The sequence below is a fragment of the Choloepus didactylus genome, chromosome 14 (assembly GCF_015220235.1).
Source record: "Choloepus didactylus isolate mChoDid1 chromosome 14, mChoDid1.pri, whole genome shotgun sequence".
Lineage (NCBI taxonomy): Eukaryota > Metazoa > Chordata > Mammalia > Pilosa > Megalonychidae > Choloepus > Choloepus didactylus.
The window spans coordinates 45,083,968-45,105,317 of NC_051320.1; the positions used below are offsets into that span (position 1 = coordinate 45,083,968).

The 21,350-nt window shown below is 35.0% G+C and overlaps 1 protein-coding gene across 2 annotated transcripts in view; it reads left to right on the plus strand.

Moving 5' to 3' along the window:
* RIPK2 (receptor interacting serine/threonine kinase 2) overlaps positions 1 to 21,350 on the plus strand; it is a 39,862-nt gene that overhangs the window by 11,602 nt on the left and 6,910 nt on the right. For both annotated transcript variants that reach the window (XM_037803174.1, XM_037803175.1), the window contains 5 exons: positions 1,006 to 1,161; positions 7,882 to 8,039; positions 9,495 to 9,544; positions 10,376 to 10,537; positions 19,627 to 19,712. In XM_037803174.1, the coding sequence (XP_037659102.1) occupies positions 1,006 to 1,161; positions 7,882 to 8,039; positions 9,495 to 9,544; positions 10,376 to 10,537; positions 19,627 to 19,712 (612 nt within the window). The remainder of the gene's footprint in view (positions 1 to 1,005; positions 1,162 to 7,881; positions 8,040 to 9,494; positions 9,545 to 10,375; positions 10,538 to 19,626; positions 19,713 to 21,350) is intronic.

Genomic DNA, 21,350 nt, shown 5'->3' on the forward strand with positions numbered 1-21,350 from the left:
TTATGCCTAAGAATCACCCCCAGAGAACCTCCCTTGTTTTTCGTATGTGGCCTACTGCCCTCGCCCTACATGGAACATGACTCCCAGGGGCATAAGTCTCCCTGGCACTGTGGGATATGACTCCCAGGGATGAGCCTGGCCCTGGCATTGTGGGATTGAGAAAGCCACCTTGTACCAAAAGAGAGGAAAGAAATGAAACAAACTAAAGTTTCAGTGGCTGAGAGACTTCAAATAGAGATCCCTTTATAGTTTTTAGTGTATTAGAATAGCTAGAAGGAAATCCCTGAAGCTATTGAAGCGTAATCCAGTAGCCTTGATTCTTGAAGATGACTTTATAACTATATAGCGGTTATGGTGTGACTGTGTAATTGTGAAAACCTTACAACTGACACTCCCTTTATCCACTGTATGAGTAAGAAAATAAAGACAAAAAATGAGTAAATAATGGGGGGAGAAGTATGAGATAATGTTTAGTGAATAAATACAATGTGGTCATAATTTTGAATGAAGCAGTGATTATTATAATAAATTAAAATATGGTTTTATGCTGATAGAAATAAAAATTTTGAATGATTTGGTACATACTAGAAAAATATGTGTGTGTATATGTGTATATATACACACAAGTTACTTGATATAAGCTATATTTAGAACAGGGAGGGTGGATGTGAGTCTAGGTATATGTGTTTAGCTATTACATAAATACAAAATAATTGAAAACTGTGTCATTTGTAAAAATAAGACCCAATACCATGTAGCTGCATTACCAATATAGACTAAGAGGAAATATTGGTGCTATAAAAATTTATATTATTTTCAGTAAAAAAATGAGAAAAGTAGGATACAGGAATGTTAAGTAATAAAAATACTATGCTGTAAAAATGAGCTTATGTTTTGGCTTTAGTTTGTACTCCTTTTCCTCATGGAATATTTAATTTTATTAATGTGAATTGTAATGAAATTTTGTCACTAATTTTTATTTTGTTTCTTTTCATATATATAAAGAAAATTGAGTATCCTGATGTTGCTTGGCCATTGAGGTTTCGCATTCTGCATGAAATTGCACTGGGTGTAAATTATCTGCACAATATGAATCCTCCTCTACTTCATCATGACTTGAAGACTCAAAACATCTTATTGGATAATGAATTTCATGTTAAGGTAGCTACTTTAAAAAATTGAATCCAAATCCTTGTGTTTAATAGTTTTAAAAAGAATTTTAATTACTTCTACCTAGCTAATTTATTCTCTCTCCTTTTCCGTATCCCTTAATTTTATCTTCAGTATCCCTTTCTCCTGCTACAGTGGATTTCTATACTATAGAGTTAGAATTATGGTACAAAATACAAAGTCATTATGTTTCTTAATTAAATTAATAATTTTTTATTATTTTGAAATTATTATAAATTCACAGGGAGTAGCAAAGATTGTATAAAGAGGTCCTGTTTACCTTCACCCAGTTTCCGCAAAAGATGCATCTTATATAATTACAGTACAATTTCAATACTAGTAATTTGACATTGGTACAATATGTGTATATCATTCTATGACATTTTACCATATTTGTGTCATCACTACAGCAATCAAGGTACAAAACTATTCCATCACCACAAGGATCTCCCATGTCCCTTTTAGTGACACCCACCACCTTACTCTCCATCATCCCTGAACCCTGGCAACCACTAATCTGTTTAACAATTCTATAATTTTGTCATGTTGAGAGTATTATGTAAATGGAATCATATAGTATGTAATATTTTGAGATTGGCTTTGTTTAGCATAATGCCCTTGAGATCCATCCAAGTTGTATGTATCAATAGTCTACCTTTTATTGCTGAGTAGTATGTCACGGTGTAGTTGTACCACAGTTTGTATGACCTACTGAGGGACATTTCAGTTGTTTTCAGTTTTTGGCTATAACAAGTCAAGCTACCATGCACAATCATGTACAGGTTTTTATGTGAACATAAGTCTTCATTCCTTCTCAGCCCAGGAGTTAAATTGCTGGGTCATATAGTAAGAGTATGTTTATTTTTTTGAGAATCAGCCAAACTATTTTCCAGAGTTGCTGTACCATTTTACATTACACCAGCAATTTTTGAGAGAGCCAGGCTTTCCTCGTCCTCATCAACATTTGGTAGTGTCGCTATTTTTTATTTTAGCTATTTTAATAAGTATATAATGGTATATCATCATGGTTTTAATTTGCATTTTCCTAATAGTTAATAAAGTTAAACATCTTTTCCTATGTTTATTTGCCATTCATTTATCCTCTTCAGTGAAATCATGGCTTAAGTCCATTTTCTAATTGGATTGTTTGGTTTTTTAGACTTGAGTTTTGAGGTTTTTTTAATATATTGTAGATGTGAGACCTTTATCAGATATGTAATTTATAAATATTTCTTCCAGTGTGTAATTTGCCTTTTTTTCCTTTTTAATAGGGTCTGTTACAGAGCAAAAGTTTTTTATTTTGATGAAGCCCAATTTATCAGTATTTTCTTTTATGGATCATGCTTTTGTTGTCATGTTTAAGAATTCTTCATCAAATGCTAGATCCCAAAGATTTTACATTTTACATTTAAGTCTATAATCCATTTTGAGCTAAATTTTTATATAATGTGTTAGATTTGGGTGCCTAAATGTACACCAGATGTCGTAATGTTTTCAGTTATCCTCTGTCAAATTGATGACAACAAATAAAAAATTTAGTTGCTGAATAGTTAATACTATATGCAACTCACCTTATTTATATAAATATGTATTTTGCTATACTTCCTGTAATAGTATATATAAACAGATAAGCTTCAAAAATGTTCAAGGAATTAAGTAATACAGAGAAACTGAAATAAAAATAGAAAAATTAATATAAAAATATTTAAAATGTGAGAAAACGTTAAGCGAAGAAATAAACTTTTAATGAAGACATTTCCTTTCCCTAGAATAAAATGGGAGTGAGGGAAGGCATCAAACTGCTGCCTCACTATTTCTAAAAATAGGACTAACTATTACATTAGTTATATAACCATACACTTAAGAAGTACCTTAATAATCATCTAATCCATTGAATTCTCACTACAAGAATCCCTTGCCTCCCAAGGCAGTTATCCAGTGACAGGAAAGTTGTAACTTCAATCCTTTAATAGCTGTGACATTTTCTTATTTGATCAATCAAAATTTGTTCCCTGTGGCTTCCACCCAGCAGTCCTAGTTCAACTCGTTATGGCTATATATGTCCAACCCCACTTCTACTTGATAGCACCACTTCTACTTGATAGCCCTTTCAACATTTGAATATAGGTGTGATCCCCCTCCCTCACATACACCTGAGTTTTGCCCTGATAAACATCCTTAGTTTCTTCAATTTCTTCATTTCATGAATTCTAATCCAGGTGCTATTTAGATGCCTCTGTTTGTTTGAGCAAAATACTCTTGGTAAAGTCAGATGAATGCAGAATTGAATGGAGGTGTCCTTTCCCTCATCCTGAATAAGTTATCTAATTGTTCCTTAATAATTCATCAGCTCTTTGGGAGGAGTCATATCACACTATTCAAAACATCCTGAGAAGTTCTTTTTACATGTATTGTTGCTTAAGCATTATTTTCTTATTATGTACTTTACAGAATATTTTCTGGACATCATCTAATATTATCTTGTTAGATGTGGGTGATCACTTCAGTCTCTCAAGGCCTTTTCAAATGTTATTTCAGTAGTAGTCCAAGGGTTTTTACTTTCTCTCACAGCTTTATGTCATCCTCAAATTTAATTAGCTAGTTTATTGTATCTTCAAGTCATGATTAAGTAGTAACCAATAGAGAGCTCAGCCCAGAGCTGCAGAACATGTCACTAAGAACCTCAGTCCAAGTCAATATCAGTATTTTTGTTAATCATTGCTTTTGGAGAATAGTCATTCAGTTTGTTTGGAATACTCCTAAAGTGCAATCACAGAACCCATATTTCTCCATTTTTTTTCATAAGAATATCACAGAAGTCCTTGTTTGAATGCTTTTCCTCAGATATCCTCATGGCAATAAGTGAAATGAAACAAAGAAAAACTAGAGCAGAGTAAGGAGGGGACTCAGTAGTTTTTGTTGGGGAATGGTTGTAATGTTCAAAAGGGAATCAGAGCCTGACCCTGGCATTGTGGGATTGAGAATGCCGTCTTTACCAAAGTAGGAAAAGAAATGAAACACAGTAAAGTTTCAGAGGCTGAGAGATCTCAAATAGACTCAAGAGGTCAATCTGGAGGTTATTCTTATGCATTATATACACATTCCTTTTTAGTTTCTGGTATATTAGAATAACTAGAAGGAAATACCTGAATCTGTTGAACAGTAATCCTGTAGACTTGATTCTCGATGATTATTGTATAACTACATAGCTTTTATCCTGTGACCATGTGTTAGTGAAAATCTTGTGATTGACACTCCCTTTACCCAGTGTATGGGCAGATGAGTAATAAAATAATGGCAAAAAATATATAAAAATAATAGGGGAGGATAAGGTATACAGGATGGTTTGGGTGTTCTTTTTTATTGTTATTTTTATTTTTTTCTTTATTTTGGAGTAATGAAAATGTTCTAAAATTGATTGTGGTGATGAATGCACAGCTATATGATACTGTGAGCCACTGATTGTACACTTTGGATGGATTATATGGTGTGTAAGTATATCTCAGTGAAACTGCATTTTTTAAAAAAAGGTAATCAGAGTAGGCCCCATTGGAAAGGTGATATTTGAACAGAAAGTTGAAGGAGATGTGGGAATTAGCTATGCAGATATCTACAGGAAGAATTTTCCTAGCAGAGAGTATAGCCCAAAGACCCAAGAAACAGAAAAAGTACTGGAACAGAGTAAATGGAGAAAAGATCAGAAAGACAATAAGGGTCTGAGTTTGTAATACCATTGAAAAGAATTTGGCTTTTACTCTGAAGGGAAATGGGGATTCATTACCACTTTTGAGCAGAATATGAGCTGACTCAAGTTTTTAAAGATCATTTTGGCTGCTGCTGAGAATTGACTGTAGGGTAGCAAGAATAGTGACGACTAGCAGTCTGCTGTAGTCATCCTGGCAAGAAATGAGGGTGGCTTAGACTAGAGATAGCAGTGAAGGCAGTGAGAAGTGGTCAGAGTCCAGATGTTTTGAAGGGTTTCTTAGAAGATTGGACTTGGATGTGAGAGAAAGGATGACTCCAACATTTTTAGGCTGAGAATTCTGAAGATGGAACTGTAATTGACTAAGATGGAGAAGGCTGTGGATAAAGCAGATTTGAAAGGAAAGATCAGGAATTCAGATTTCTAAATGTTAAGTTTGAAATATATATTAGATAATGTAGGTATAGATGTCAAATAGGCAGTTGGATAAAGGACTCAGAAAACAGAAGAGAGATACGGACTGGATATACAAATTTGAGAGTTGTCATCGTAAAGGTGGTACACAAGGCCACGAGATTACTTGAGATCTCCAAGGGAGTGAATGTAAGCAGAGAAGAGGAAATGCCCATGGACTGAGCACTAAGGCATCATTATTCTGTTTTAAGAAAACATTCAACTTGATTGTTTCTTTGTGGATCAGGTGTCTGTCAGTGGACTTTAGATACAGATGAACCAGTGATAGAATTTCCTTGAAAGGAAAATACATGAAAGCATGTACCTTATCTGCTATTCTCTGCTATTCTCTAGTCTTGTGAGGAAACCACAATGGTTAGAGGTGGATCTTCACAGCTCTGTGGCAATAACTTTATAAAAAGTTATATACACATGGATAATATATATAAATGAAAACAGCAGTTCTATTAGGGTAATGAAATTATGTATGATTTTTATGAAGAGTGTGTTTTCATTTTCTCTAATAATATTTTGTCATCTTTTTAATTTAAAAGAAAACCTTTCCTTGGAAATACATGTTAAGTTCACATGTAGAATGGGGAAGTTCCTATTCTCTGTCTGCATCGCTGAATGACAAATTTATCAAATTTATCCCATTCTTCACTCCCAAACCCTACCTTCCTTTCATCTATTAAAGATGCAAACTTAATGGATCATATCTTACATGATACAGCTTGAAACAGAGAAAGGGGAAAGAACCATCCTTCAGAGGGATGGTTTATTGTGAAATCCAAACTAAACCAACTAACAGAGGGAATCCTGATTAGGAATGTTTCTAGGCCAGGTTTGAAAACATAAAGATGTGAATCTTAGATGAATTAAAAGGAGCACATGAGGAAGCAAGCTCAGGAATACATTTTTTCTTGAATGCTGTATTCAAGCCAAGAATTTGCCTAAAAATTTGCAAGTTATGAATCAGGTATAAGGTGAGACCACACCCTAGTTTTTTAAACATTTTTTTTTACTGTGGCACATATCATAGTAATGCTTCTTATCCTGGAAAATGTGTGACTGGAGTACTGTTGCTTTGAGAGGATGGGTTGGAGGAACAGTTTGCAGTGGCAAATAGGAGTAGGTGGAATATATTGTCTTCAGAGTCTTAATTCCGCCAAAAAGTGCTGTAAGGACCTGAAACTTTGCACTGCTCTTGTTGCTACTGTATAAATAAACACAACCTTAGAGATTTATTCCTGAATACAAAAGATTAATACTAGTAACTGACATGGATACCTTTTATGTGCCAGATAGTTTTCTGAGTTTCTTACTTATAAATAACTCATTTAGTTCTCTCAATGCAACTCTATGATATAGATCATTATCCCCATTTCACAGATGGGTAATCGAGGCACAGAGAAATAAAACAACCTGTGTAAGAACACACAGCTATTTAAACAGTAGAATTGTAGTATAAACCTAAAATAAATCCCAAAACCATATTCTTATCCACGGTAATATACTGCCTTTCAAAATCATTCCAACTTAGATATTAAATTCTTTTTCTTAGACATACCTCTTTTTATTATAATGATGTTTGAAAGATTTATGTCCTCCATCCTCCTTTTTTGGGGTGGGACACCATCATTTCTTTTACCATAAATTCATCTAAACACTAAACAAATTTATTAACTTTATTAAAATTAGTACATATGTAAGCGTTAAATAATTGGACCAGAAATGGTGTGCTGAAATGGAGCTCATTCCACTCTGTTGATTTCTAAATAATGTAGTGTTAAGGTCCAAGTTATTTAAACTAAGTCTCTTTAAAGCTTTCCTATACCCCTTTGTCCATTAACTATTGTTTCTATCCTTACATTGTCTCCATGTAAAGATATGGAACCTTTTAAATATATAGTTATAAGATATTGCATTATATCTGCACAAGATTTACAACTGCAGTAATACTGAAAGAAATACATCAAAAATGCATAGTGTTTATCACTGATAATTCATTAATATACATATGCTCTGTATGCTAATTATCCTATTACCAGCAGATATGAATCTGTTCAGTGTTAGGCATAAACCATATAATAATGAACTATATTGAGACTTCGCTTATTTAAAAATTTAATGGTACTATTTTTAGGATATTAGAAATAAGAACATGTACACCTGAATTGTAAACAATGCCTAAAGATAGTCATATGAAGTATAACTAGATTTAGCAGTCTGTGAGGTATACATGATTTTGGAAAGTACATACTATAAAACTACTTGTCAAAAAAGTAAAATGTTCATTCAGAATATAAGGCAAAAACTATTTCTCTTCAGTTTTTCAACACTTAGTCTCCCTTTAAAAATTTGTAATATTGTATTAAACTTCAAGTCAGTATTATTGCTTCTAGGTTTATTGGGCTTAGTCTATAGATACGTTATATAGAAATGAAATATTAATACATAACATTTCTTCTGGTATGATACAGTGAATATAAACAAATTCAAACAGTTCTTATTTTTTTTAAGAAGAAAAAAATTTTAATTCTTTTCCCTTATAGATTGCGGATTTTGGTTTATCAAAATGGCGCATGATGTCCTTATCACAATCACGAAGTAGCAAATCTGCACCAGAAGGAGGTACAATTATTTATATGCCACCTGAAAACTATGAACCTGGACAAAAATCAAGGGCCAGTGTCAAGCATGATATATATAGGTACAGTAAGTAACTTTCACTCAGAGTTAATCTTATCTGAAAACAAAGCTTAATCAACCAGAATTGTAAAACTATGTTTTAAAGTATGATTTTTATTCTTCTAAGAGAAGCATGGTAAAAATAAATTAGAGGCTGCAATGATTAATATTTTTCAAATTACAGATGCCTTGCTTTAAGCAGCTTTTACATCCTTGAAAAATTTTAGAGTATATCTTATTGTTCTGTCAATTTATAATATAATACTAAAGGTTTTTTAATCATATGTGACTTTGCTGGGAAGGGGAAGTGATTCCCAACATCCTATTCAACATTTCAGTCTCTGATACCTACACATCTTTAGAGAAACAAACAAACTCTTAAACATACAGGAGATGTTTCTATTTAAAGAATCCCTAAGGTAATTACGGTTGCAGATGTGTGAATCCTTTATACAACACTTCAGTGCATTTGCTAAGATCGTGTTTTCACGTTTCAGATGCAGACCACTTATAGTCTCATAATGCAGTAATAGTATAAAACATAGTTCTTGATACTAATCTTTTGACCAGGGAAAAGGAAGATGGTAATTTATAATGCATAGGATTAGGGGATGGGGACAGTCACCTCATGTATAATTTTTACTTATCTCTTTAAATGTGATAGCAAATACGCTCTCATACGTACTACATTTACTGTGAACACATTTTATGGACCCTTAAAATAGCTTTTCGCTATCTTTAATACATAATTAACTTGATAAAAATGAAGAGGCGTTGAAATGAGTATCTCCACCAGAAAATTATATATTTAATTAGATTGTGTATCCCTGTCAGGGAAAATGAGAGAATATTATTTCATGGTTTGAGTGGGAATTTCCTCTGTAATCCTCACTGTCCCTCCAAGACCATGTATTGGTACCTAATCAATTCTGTGTCACATGTCGAATGTACAGTTAATTTAGGGAGTTCAGCAAAATCTTTGTCTTATTTAATCATTTATCTCAAATATAAATTCTGTGTATATTAACCAGATAACTGGCAACTAAATTTAAATAGCAGGCAGGATATTTTCATTATTAAAGAAGACAGTACTTTGACCACAAAAAAAGTAAATGAGACACGTCTTTTTTATTGCTGTTTATTTTGTCTGAAAAATAGAATCATAAAGTTGGAGGGCACAGCTTATCTAGGTGTTTAAGAGTGACTTTTAAATCATCCCCAACTAGTTATCTTTGAATGTAACTTTAAGCTCTTATTATAGTAATTCCCAAATTTATCATATAAGGATTCATTCCCTTTCAAAATGAAACTATCTGTGTATTCATTATCTTTGTTGTATATGGCAATTCTTTATATAGTGCCTTGTCAGTTTAAAAAATGACTTCTCTATAGTCAGCTTTAAAATATAGTGCCATTTTAGTTTACTATGCAAAGTTAGTTTATAATATACAATGCATATGTTTTTATCTTAAAACAGTTATGCAGTTATCACTTGGGAAGTCTTATCTAGAAAACAGCCTTTTGAAGGTAAGTATGCTTTGACTTCATTATTGTAGATAACATCATGTTAACTGGCCATACTTGGAACCATCTAAAGTTAATCTTATTTTAAATCTGCCTATCATTCATCTTTTGAAAAATATGCTATAAAAATATGAATTTATCATTTGAGAATCCTTGGTATATTGGAAAGTGCACTGTTTTAAGGATCAGAAAAACCTGAGTTCTAATTCTTGTTCTGACAATAATTAGCTGTGTGACCAAGTTACTAAATCTCTTCAGTCCTCAGTTTTTCATTTGCAAAATGAATTTTGAGTTAACTATTTCCAAGATCCAATCCAGCCATAAAACTTTTTGTGAAAATTTAACTGGTACTACTTTAAAGATCAGTAAACACTGAAAAAAAAAAAACTATCTTTTTAATTCCTTGATAATATTGTTTCTTTGAGGATTGTAGCGATCAGCTGCTATGTAACAAACAACCCCAAAATCTCAGTAGCTTACAAAATAAATATTTATTTCTCACTCACATTTTATATTAGTTAGTGTGGCCCTTCTTAGCTCTGCTAGGTTCTGCTCACCTCTGCTTCATTTTGCCTTACTCACATTCCATTGGCCAAAGGAAGTCACATGGCCAAACCCAAAATTAATGAGGTGAGGGTATAAACTCCTCCCATAGGAAGCAGGCAAATCATAAGGAAAGAACTGGGATACATATTCCTTTTACAGGAAGTGAAAGTTAATGAATTATTACTAAAATGTTAAGATTCCCTCATTTTCATTTGGTTGGTTTGGAATACATTTAATGTTCTGGATCACAATATATTTCTAATGAACATAAAATATCTGTTTTGACAGAAGTCACCAATCCTTTACAGATTATGTATAGTGTGTCACAGGGACATCGACCTGACACTAATGAAGAAAGTTTGCCATTTGATATACCTCATCGAGCACTTATGATCTCTCTAATAGAAAGTGGATGGGCACACAATCCAGATGAAAGACCATCTTTCTTAAGTGAGTATACAGTTTTAATCTGAACCCTTCGAATTGCAGAAATAGTTAATATACTGTGAATAAGTTATCCCTTGAAAAATTACATTTTAAGTGAATAGCTCCAAGTTTTTCTTTCACTTTTTTTCTCTCTCATTATTCATCATATTTATTAATGTGTAAGTGCTTCTAGAGCAGGATTGAGGATTCCTAAAGACTTGATAAATCCTCTGATAAGAGGAATAATTTCATTCATTTACTTGACGAATTTTTATTGAGCATGTACCATGTGCTAGGCACTGGGGTGAGCACTGGGAACAGAGTAGTGAACAAGACCATCAAAGACACTAACTTCCTGGGACTCACATTCTAGTTGGAAAGGCAGACAGAAAGCAAATAAACAAGATACAGATTGTGGAAGTGTTATAAGGAAATAAGTAAGGTAACAGAGTAATTAAGGGAGGTGAGAAAAGGCCTTTTGTAGGAGGAAAGATTTGAAGCTTGAAAAGGAGCCAGCTATTCAAACTGGAGGAAGAGCATTTCAGGCAAAGAAAATAGCAAATGCAGAGGTCCTGAGGCTAGGAAGAATTTGATGTTTTCAGGGAACAAAGAGAAGGCCTATATGATTGGTATATAGTGAGTGAGGAAGAGAACAATATGAGAAGAGATTGGAGAGATAGGGAAAAGGCTGTTGATCATCATAAGAAATTTAGGTTTTATTCCAAGTGCAATGGAAAGCCATTACCATGTTTTGCAGTGACAAAGCATTGATGTGTATTGATGGGTTTAAGAGAATCACTCACACTACTTTATGGAAAATTGAGTGGAGGAGGCAAGAATGAAAGCAAAAAGACTAACTAGGAGACTCTCATAGGAGTTTTCTAACTAAGGTGGTAGTGCTGGAGATAGAAAAAAAGTAAACCATATTAAGGTGTATTTCAGAGGTAGAAAGAAAACGTGGAAACAAATTAGATACGGGCTTAAGGGAAAGGGAGGAATCAGGATAACATAAATCTGGAGCTTGGTCAGCGAAGCAGATGTTGATACCATTTACTGAGGTGAAGAAAACAGAGAGGAACATGTCTGTGGAAGAGTAAAATCAGAAGCTTCATTTTGGAGAAAGTAAATGTGAGGTTCCTATTGATGTCCAAGTGGCGATGTCTGGTGGATCGTTGATTGAATCCACATGGACTCTGGAGTCCTGTGACCTGGGTTCACATTTGGGCAAGTTATTTAACTTCTCTGTTTCTTCATCTATAAAAAAGGGGATTCTAATAGTATTTTATTGTAATTACTGCTGCTGCTGCTACTACTACTGTATATGTTTAGTTTTATCACAGTTCTTAAAAGGCACTGTTATCTAGCTTAGACATTTTCCATTGATAACCTTTGAGATACTTGTTGGTGGGGGTGGGGATGGTGGGTGGAGTTTTTTGGTTTGTTTTCAATTGAGGAACAACTTTTTCCCCTTAAGGAGACAGTTCCCCATTTTCAGTGGTAAGGCATTGTCATTCATTTATAAACACACTACTGTCTAAACAATCCTCAGTTTTATTGAATAGTAAAAAAAAGCAGGTGCTGAGAACATGAAGGGGAAGAAAAGGCCAAGGAAGATCAATAATAGGGAAACATTTAAAGGGTATTGAAAGAAGAGACTCTGTCAATATGACCAAATGGGAGATGGTGTAATTCCATCTGATATGTCGGAAGTAATCTTGTAAATGCAACAGGGAGACCCCTAGACACCATAGTAACAGCACAGTAACTTTTGAATAATCCTGTTGAAAAGAAATGAAATGTTCAAAATAACAAAAAGAATTTTAACAACCACAGAAACTGTGATGAACTTCAAAACTAAAAGCAATATTTTTCTTTCTTTTTTTTAATAATTAACACGTTAATTAAGGGAAAGCGGAAGTTCAATGAACATTTGTTGAATGAATGACTAATAAAATTCTAAAAATGTGTTCAACTATTAAAATAATGTATTTATTAAGTGACAGAGCAGCACAGCAGTGGAGAGAGGAATGCCCATGTAATAAAGGTTATTTTTTTCCTGCAATTTATTGAGGTATAATTTACTAACCATAAAATTAATCTATTTTAAGTGTACAATTGAATAATGTTTTATAATTTTACGGAGTTGTGCAATATCACCACAGTCCAATTTTAGAACATTCCATCACCCTCAAAAGGTCTTTCATTTCCACTCTCTGGACTACCTGTTCCCACCCCCAGCCCCAGGCAACTGGCAGTCTGTCCTGTCTCTAGAGTTACCTTTCTGTATATTTTATATAAACAGAATCATAACAATATGTGGTCCTTTGCTTCTTGGTTCTTTGATCTAGCATAATCATTTTGAAGTTTATCCACATTATAGCCAGAATCAGTAGTCTGTTCCTTTTTCTTGCTGAACATTATATCATTATGTAGAAACCACCTTGTGTTACTCCATTTACCAGTTGAGGAAAATTTGGATTGCTTCTACTTTTTGGCTAGTATGAATAATGCTATTATGAATTTTCACATATAAGTCTTTATGCAAACATGTTTTCATGTCTCTTAAGTAAATACTTGTGAGTGGAATTGTTGTGTTGTATGTTACATTTATGTTTAACTTTTTGAAAAACTGTCAAACTGTTTTCCACAGTGGCTGCATCATTTTACATTCACACCTGCAATATATTAAGGTTCAATTTCTCCAGTTATTGTCAGCACTTATCATCTGTCTTTTTTATTATAGCCATTTTAATGTGTATGAAATGAAATCTCTTATTTTGCATTTCCTTAATAACTAATGATGTTGGGCACTTTTTCATTTGCTTATTAGCCATTTGTATGTCTTATTTGGTGAAATGTCTATTCAAATCTTTTGCCCATTTTTAAATTATGTTACTTGTGTTATTATTGAGTTGTCAAAGTTCTTTATATATTCTAGAAATATCTTTTAGCAGATATATGATTTGCAAATATATTCTTCCCGTCTGTGGCTTGTCTTTTCATTTTCCTTAATAGTGTCTTTGAAGCACAAGTTTTTATTGTTTTGAAGTCCAGTTTATCATTTTTTTCTTTTCTGGATCATGTTTTTGATGTTACATTTAAGAATTCTTTGCCTAAACCAAGGTCACAAAGATTTTCTACTATATTTACTTCTAATGATGTTATGGATTTAGCTCTTGCATTTAGCTCTATGATGCATTTTGAGTTAATTTTTATGTATGTTGTGAGTTAAGGGTCTTCATTCATTTGCACGTGGATTTTCAATTGTCCAGGCACCATTTTTTTAAAAGTCTGTCCTTTCCCCCATTGCCTTCATACCTTTGTCAAAATCAGTTGACCATAGAGGAGGGGTAAGATGGCGGCATAGAGAGGAGTAGAATTTAGTTAGTCCTGAAGATCAACTAATAAACAACCAGGAACTACTAGTAAATAATTTTGAATAACTGCTGGGAGACAACTGTGACTTTCCACACATTGTACCCCAACCTGGATTGGGAGGAATGCTTGAGACCACAGCATAAAATCTATAAGTAAAAGCTGTGGAACCACATCTAGAGCCCCTCCCCCATGGCAGCCTAAGCTGCAAAACCTCGCTGTGGTAGAAACCAGCAGCACTCTCCAAGTGGAGCGAGTGACTATAACTCAGCTGAGCTCCAGCTGGGGTTTTAATTAATAAATGTGGACTGCTGAATACAAGCTACAAACCCTCAACAAGCAGGCAGAGGCTTTTAGTGATGACTGACCTTAAAGAACCAGAAGACTCATCTGACCTGGGAGGGGGAGCCCAGAAGACCAGGTGTAACCTCTGGCTGACAAGTGAATCTGAGGGTCCATGTACTGGCTCTAAAAGGGGGCTTTCTGTCCCTTTTTCTCTCTCTCAATCTGAGGGGCTCAGAAGAGAGAGAGCCACAGCCATTTTCAGTTCCCAGCGCTCTGACCCAGACAGGGGAGGAAATAACAGAGTCAGAGAGACAACAATTCAAATGCAGTTGAAAACTCCCGAGGGGTTTTATCTTCATAAGAGTAAGGAGGTAGGGCCCAGCTTTCCCTTCAGAGTCAGACCCCAGAACCTGGGGGGAAACAGCCAAAACAGAAACTGAAGTGGCCACATCTCCTTACACCAGTTGGGAGTGACAGGATGACAGGCACTACCTGCTGGACAGGTTAGGAAAAGCACAGCGACTGGAAATCTCAATGGAAAGTTTGTCTTTCCTTTAAGATACACCCTGAATATAACCACATTCTGAGACCAGACCCAGTTCTGGTTTGGGGAAATGTGACTGGGGTAACCAAGGAAACCAGATGCCTAGACAACAGAAAACTACAATCTACACTAGGAAAGATGAAGATATGGCCCAGAGGAACAAACTTAGACCTTAATCAAGATAAAGATGAGCTATTGTTTCACTTTAATGAAACAATCTATTAAAGATTTTCAAAGAAATATGCTAAATGAAATAAAAAAACAAATCAAAGAGTTCAGGGAAGATATAACAAAAGAGATGAGGGCTATAAAGAAAACACTGGGTGAACATAAGGTAGAAATCAAAAGTTTGAAAACACAACTGGCAGAATCTATGGAAATGAAAGACACAACACAAGAGATGAAAAACACTAGGAGACATACAACAGCAGATCTCAAGAGGCAGAAGAAAACACTTAGGAACTGGAGAACAAGACACCTGAAAGCCTACACACAAAAGAACAGATAGGGAAAAGAAATGGAAAAATATAAGCAACATCTCAGGGAACTGAAGGATAACATGAAACGCTTGAATGTATGTGTCATGGGTGTCCCAGAAAAAGAAGAGAAGGGAAAAGGGGCAGAAGCAATAATAGAGGAAACAATCAATGAAAATTTCCCATCTCTTATGAAAGACATAAAATTGCAGATCCTAGAAGCACAGCATACCCCAAACAGAACAGATCTGAATAGACCTATGACAAGACACTTAATGATCAGATTATCAAACATCAAAGACAAAGAGAGAATCCTGAAAGCAGCAAGAGAAAAGCGATCCATCACATACAAAGGAAGCTTGATAAGACTATGTGCAGATTTCTCATTAGAAACCATGGAGGCAAGAAGAAAGTGGGGTGATATATTTAAGATACGGAAAGAAAAACCGCCAACCAAGAATCCTATATCTGGCAAAACTGTCCTTCACAGATGAGGGAGAGTTTAAATATTCTCTGACAAACAGGCAATGAGAGGGTTTGTGATCAAGATACCTGCACTACAGGAAATACTAAAGGGAGCACTACAGACAGGTAGGAAAAGACAGGAGTGAGAGGTTTGGAAAACAATTTGGGTGATGGTAGCACAGCAATGTAAGTGCACTGAACAAAGATAACTATGAATATGGTTGAAAGAGGATGGTTAGGAGCATGTGGGACACCAGAAGGAGAGAGGAAAGATAAAGACTGGAACTTTATAATTCAATGAAACCCAGAGTGCTCAACAATTGTGATAAAATGAAAAAATATGTTTTTGCATGAGGGAGAACAAATGAATGTCAGCCTTGCAAGGTGTTAAAAATAGGGTTGAGGAGTGCAGAAGATGGCAGCATAGAGAGGAGTAGAAGCTACTTAGTCCCCCTGGAACAACTAATAAACAACCAGGAACAATTAGAATATCTGAAATAACTGCTGGGGAACAAACATGACTGCCCACACATCATACACCAGCCTGGATTCAGAGGAATGCCCGAGATCACAGCATAAAATCTGTAAGTAAAAACTGTGGACCCGAGCCAAGAGCCCCTTCCCCATGGCAGCCCAAACTGCAAAGCCTCTCTGTGCTAGCGAGCAGCATTCTCTGAACAGGCGAATATACCTCAGCCCAGTTCCAACTGAGGTTTTAATTAACAAGTGTTGACTGCTCAGTACAAGCTGTGAATCCCCAACGAGCAGACAGAGGCTTTTGGTGATGACTGACCTTGGAGAGTCAGAGGACCTCTGTGGGAGGAAGGGGGAGTCCAGAGGACCAAGTGCTGTCTCTGGCCAATGGGTGAAACAGGGTGGCCACAGGCTGTCCCTGAAGGGGGGCTTTCTGTCCCTTTTTTGGTTCAGTGGAGAAAAACTCAGCCATTTTCACTTCCCAGCACTCTGACCCAGACAAGGGTGGAGATAGCAGAGGTAGAGAGGCTATTCAAATGTAAATGATATCTCCCCAGGGTGGGGGGGTATGTTTTCCCTAAGAGGAAAGAGGTGGTGGCAAGTTCTACCACCCGCCTTCCATTCAGAACCAAACCCCAGAGTCGGGGAAAACTGCATGGGCCACACCTCTTTATACCAGTCTGGAGTGACAAGTTGATAGACGCCACCTGCTGTGCAGAAAAGCACAGTGGCTTGAGGCCTAAAAGGGTATATCAGTCTTCTAAGGCACACCTTTAGGGAGACATGATACTATTGCCTCCTTCTGAGACCTGAGCCCATTCTGATCTGGGGAAACCTGATTAGGGTAACCAAGGAAATCAGATGCCTAGAAAACAGAAAACTACAACCTACACTAGGAGGGGTGAAGTTATGGCCCTGTCAGAGGAACAAACTTACACTTCAATTGAGATACAGGAATTGAAACAACTCATGCTAAATCAATTCAAAAATCTTAGGGAAGATATGGCAAAAGAGAGGAAGTATATAATGAAAACACTGGGCATACATAAGTTAGAAATCGAAAGTTTGAAAACTCAACTGCCAGAATATATGAAAATGAAAGGTGCAGTGCATGAGGTGAAAGACACAATGGAGACATACAACAGCAGATCTCAAGAGCCAGAAGAAAGCACTCAGGAACTGGAGAGCAAGATACCTGAAAGCCTATACACAAAAGAACAGACAGAGAAAAGAATGGAAAATATGAGCAACATCTCTGGGAATTGAATGACAACACGAAATGCAGGAATTGTATGTGTCATTGGTGTCCCAAAAGGAGAAGACAAGGGAAAAGGGGCAGAAGCAATAATAGAGGAAATAATCAATGCAAATTTCCCATCTCTTATGAAAGACATAAAATTACAGATCCAAGAAGCGCAATGTACCCCAAACAGAATGGATCTCAATAGGCCTACACCAAGACACTTAATCAGATTATCAAACATCAAAGATAAAGAGAGAATCCTGAAAGCAGCAAGAGAAAAGCAATCCATCACATACAAAGGAAGCTTGATAAGACTATTTGCAGATTTCTCAATAGAAACCATGGAGGCAAGAAGGAAGTGGGGTAATATATTTGATATACTGAAAGAGAAAAACCACCAACCAAGTATCCTATATCCACCAAAACTGTCCTTCAAATATGAGGGAGAGTTAAAAATATTCTCTGACAAACAGACAATGACAGAGTTTGTGAACAAGATACCTGCTCTGCAGAAAACACTAAAGGGAGCACTACAGACAGAAAGGAAAAGACAGGAGTGAAAGGTTTGGAACACAATTTTGGGAGATAGTAGCACAGCAGTGTAAGTATACTGAACAAAGATGACTGAATATGGTTGAAGAGGAAGGTTAGGAGCATGTGGGACACCAGATGGAAAGAGGAAAGATAAAGTCTGGGACTGTATAACTCAGTGAAACCTAGGGTGCTCAATGATTGTGATAAAAGGTACAAATATGTTTCTACATGAGGGAGAACAAATGAATGTCAACATTGCAAGGTGTTAAAAACAGGGTGGGATTGGGGGAAAATACAATCAATGCAAACTAGAGACTATAATTAACAGAAACATTGTATTATGCTTCCTTTAGTGTAACAAAGGCAACATACCAAAGCTAAATGCATATGTGGGGGGACAGTGAGGAGGGGTATGGGACTCTTGGCACTGGGGATATTGTCTGACTCTTTATTCTACTTTGGTTTATGCTATTTTTATCGCTTCCTAGCTGTTTTGTTTTGTTTGTTTCTCTTTTTTTCTTTTGTCTCTATACCTTCTTTGACGACTCTTCCTTCTTTGTGGAAGAAATGGAGAGGTCCTTATATAGATAGTTGTGATGGTGGTAAATACATAAATATGTGACTATACAGGAAACCCCTGATTGTTTACTTAGGACGGAATGTGTGGTGTGTGAACAAAACTGTCTTAAAAAAAATGGGTTGATGAAGAAAACTTGAGGGCACTATACTAAGTGAAATGAGAGACACATTAAGGACAAATATTGCATGGTCTCACTGATATGAACTAATTATAATATGTAAACACATAGACATGAAATATAAGTTAACAGGATATAGAATAAGGCTAAAGAATGGGGAGCAGTTGCTTATCATGAACAGAATGTTCAACTAGGTTGAACCTAAGTGTTTGGAAGTGGACAGAGGTGATAGTAGCACATTAGGGTGAGAATAACTAACAGTGCTGAAAGGTGTGTGAATGTGGTAGAAAGGGGAAGCTTAGAGTCACGTAAGTCACCAGAAGGAAAGTTGGAGATTAAAAGATGGGAATATATAAAACAGTGAATCTTGTTGTGGACAGTGTCCATGATTAACTGTACAAACATTAGAAATCTCTTTCATGAACTAGAACAAATGTATGACACTATAACTAGAAGCTAATAATAGAGGGGTATATAGGGAAAAATATACCTATTGCAAACTGTGTACTACAGTTAATGGTATTTTAACATTCTTTCATCAACAGTAACAAATGTACTATACCAACACTATGAGCCAATAATGAAGAGGGGGTGGTTAGGGGTAGCGGAAGAATTGAGTTTTCTTTTTTGTCTTTATTTCTTTTCTGGAGTAATGAAAATATTCTAAAAATTGGAAAAAATTAATTATTGATGGATGCACAGCTGTATGATAAATAGTACTGTGGGCAATTGATTCTGCACTTTGGATCTTTGGATAATTGTATGTGAATGATCTCAATAAAATTAAATTTTTAAAAAATCAATTGACCATAATTGTAAGGGTTTATTTTTAGACTCTCAATTCTGTTCCATTGTTCCATTTATCTATCCTTATGCTAGTAATAAAGGTTCATAAGACAGCTGAAATGTCATCAGTTTTTAGAAGAATTGATTTGATGCCTTATCAGTTAAATGTTAGCATTTATATTTTTCAATTTAAAGATTAGAAGCAATCTGAACTCCCTTTTTCCCTTATTTAGAATGTTTAATAGAGCTTGAACCAGTTCTGAGAACATTTGAAGAGATAACTTTTCTTGAAGCTGTTATTCAGTTAAAGAAAACAAAGGTAAATGGCTGAATGAAATGCTGGAATTTATAACTTTAAAGAATTACCTGTTATTCATGAGATTTTTAGTTTGGTTTATTTTAGTGTTTTTTTTTTTTTTTTTTTTAAATCTTCATACTTTTCATAAATATAGGCTATAGGGTTGGGGTGGGAGGGTTTACCAGAGATTACAAATACCGTCTTTCCTTTGTCACCAAAGAGAGTTTCCTACTCATTCAAATAGCCTCTTTAAGATTTCAAAGACTTTTCCAGAATTCTCTTATATTAAATGAAAATTTTAAATATGTAATGAATGTTGTTGTGTACAACAAGTGCTCTGAATCGAGAATTTTTTTTTACTTTCATTTATTTCCCTACAGTTTTAATACCCATATCTACAGAGTAATAGAGCTCTGGGTTCTTGTACTTTTCTTTACTCAGTGTACTTGGATTTTTCTAAGATTTATTGCCAAGTTTATCTATATAATTTTTATTAATTAATAACTGAAACTGAAATGTATGTATTTTGATTGTTTTCCCACATAAATGTTGTATAGATCAAAGTAGCAGTTGATACAGATTACCTAGGGAAGTTGTCTTATTTGCTCCACTTTGGTCTTGTAGATCAGAACAATTGAAGGGACCTATTATTGGAGGTTTTTCTTAATATAATTAAAAGTCAGTTTAAAACAACAATCCTTTAGGGACACAGTAAGCACAATTTGTCACTTCCTAGGTTCCATTAAATTGTGTTTGAAATATGATAATGAAAACTATCAATTAGCCAACTCTTGGGTTGTGAACAGAGTATAGTCCAAGCACAATCTCCTGCTTACTTATCACTCAATGATAAGGTTATCTTGTCACTAAGATAAGTTTATGCTTTCCTGTTTGCTGAATCTATTGACATAACCTTTGGCTAAAAAGGAACGTGCATAAAGGAAACAACTGCACCCTACCAAACTAAAAACGACCCTGGCAATATTAGTACCTGAGTTTCAGAAGGAACTAAAGAGAGTCATGTTTTGTTCTTTTCATTATTTTTCACTAACTTTCCCACATTTGAGTAGGTAAAGTCTTTTCCATAACATTTCAGTTTCCCTACTTCTGAGTAGATACAGACTTCTAATAATTTCTTTTTGCTTTCTCTCTTCACTTCCCTTTTTTTCTCCTCTCAACTTTCTGTTTTCTTTCAATTCTCCTTCCAAGCAAAGGTGGCTAGAAGTGTCTGTTTTCTTGGTTATAAAATGGAAGAGAACCATTCCATTTCCTTTTTTAACATCCCCAAACCACTTAAACATTATAGTCTTTAAGACTGCTAATTTTTGAAAGAAATTTTGACTTTTTAAACAAAGTAATTTAAAGTGAACATTTTCAATTACTTTAATGCCATTTAAAAATAGCATTCCTTTCTTTAGTGTTTTTAAGTTGCCATATTGTTTTCACTCAGAATTGTTGGACTTTTTTTTCTTTTTTAATCCTTACATCAATTCTGTGAAACTGATAAGGCAAGAAATCATCTCCATTTTATAGGTGAGATAACTGAGGTACAGGGAAGTTAGTCACTTATGTACACCCTCACACAGTTAGCTAATCACAGGGCCAAGAGTGGAATACAAGTTCAATAATATTTTTCATAAAGAAATTTTTGAAAGCAAA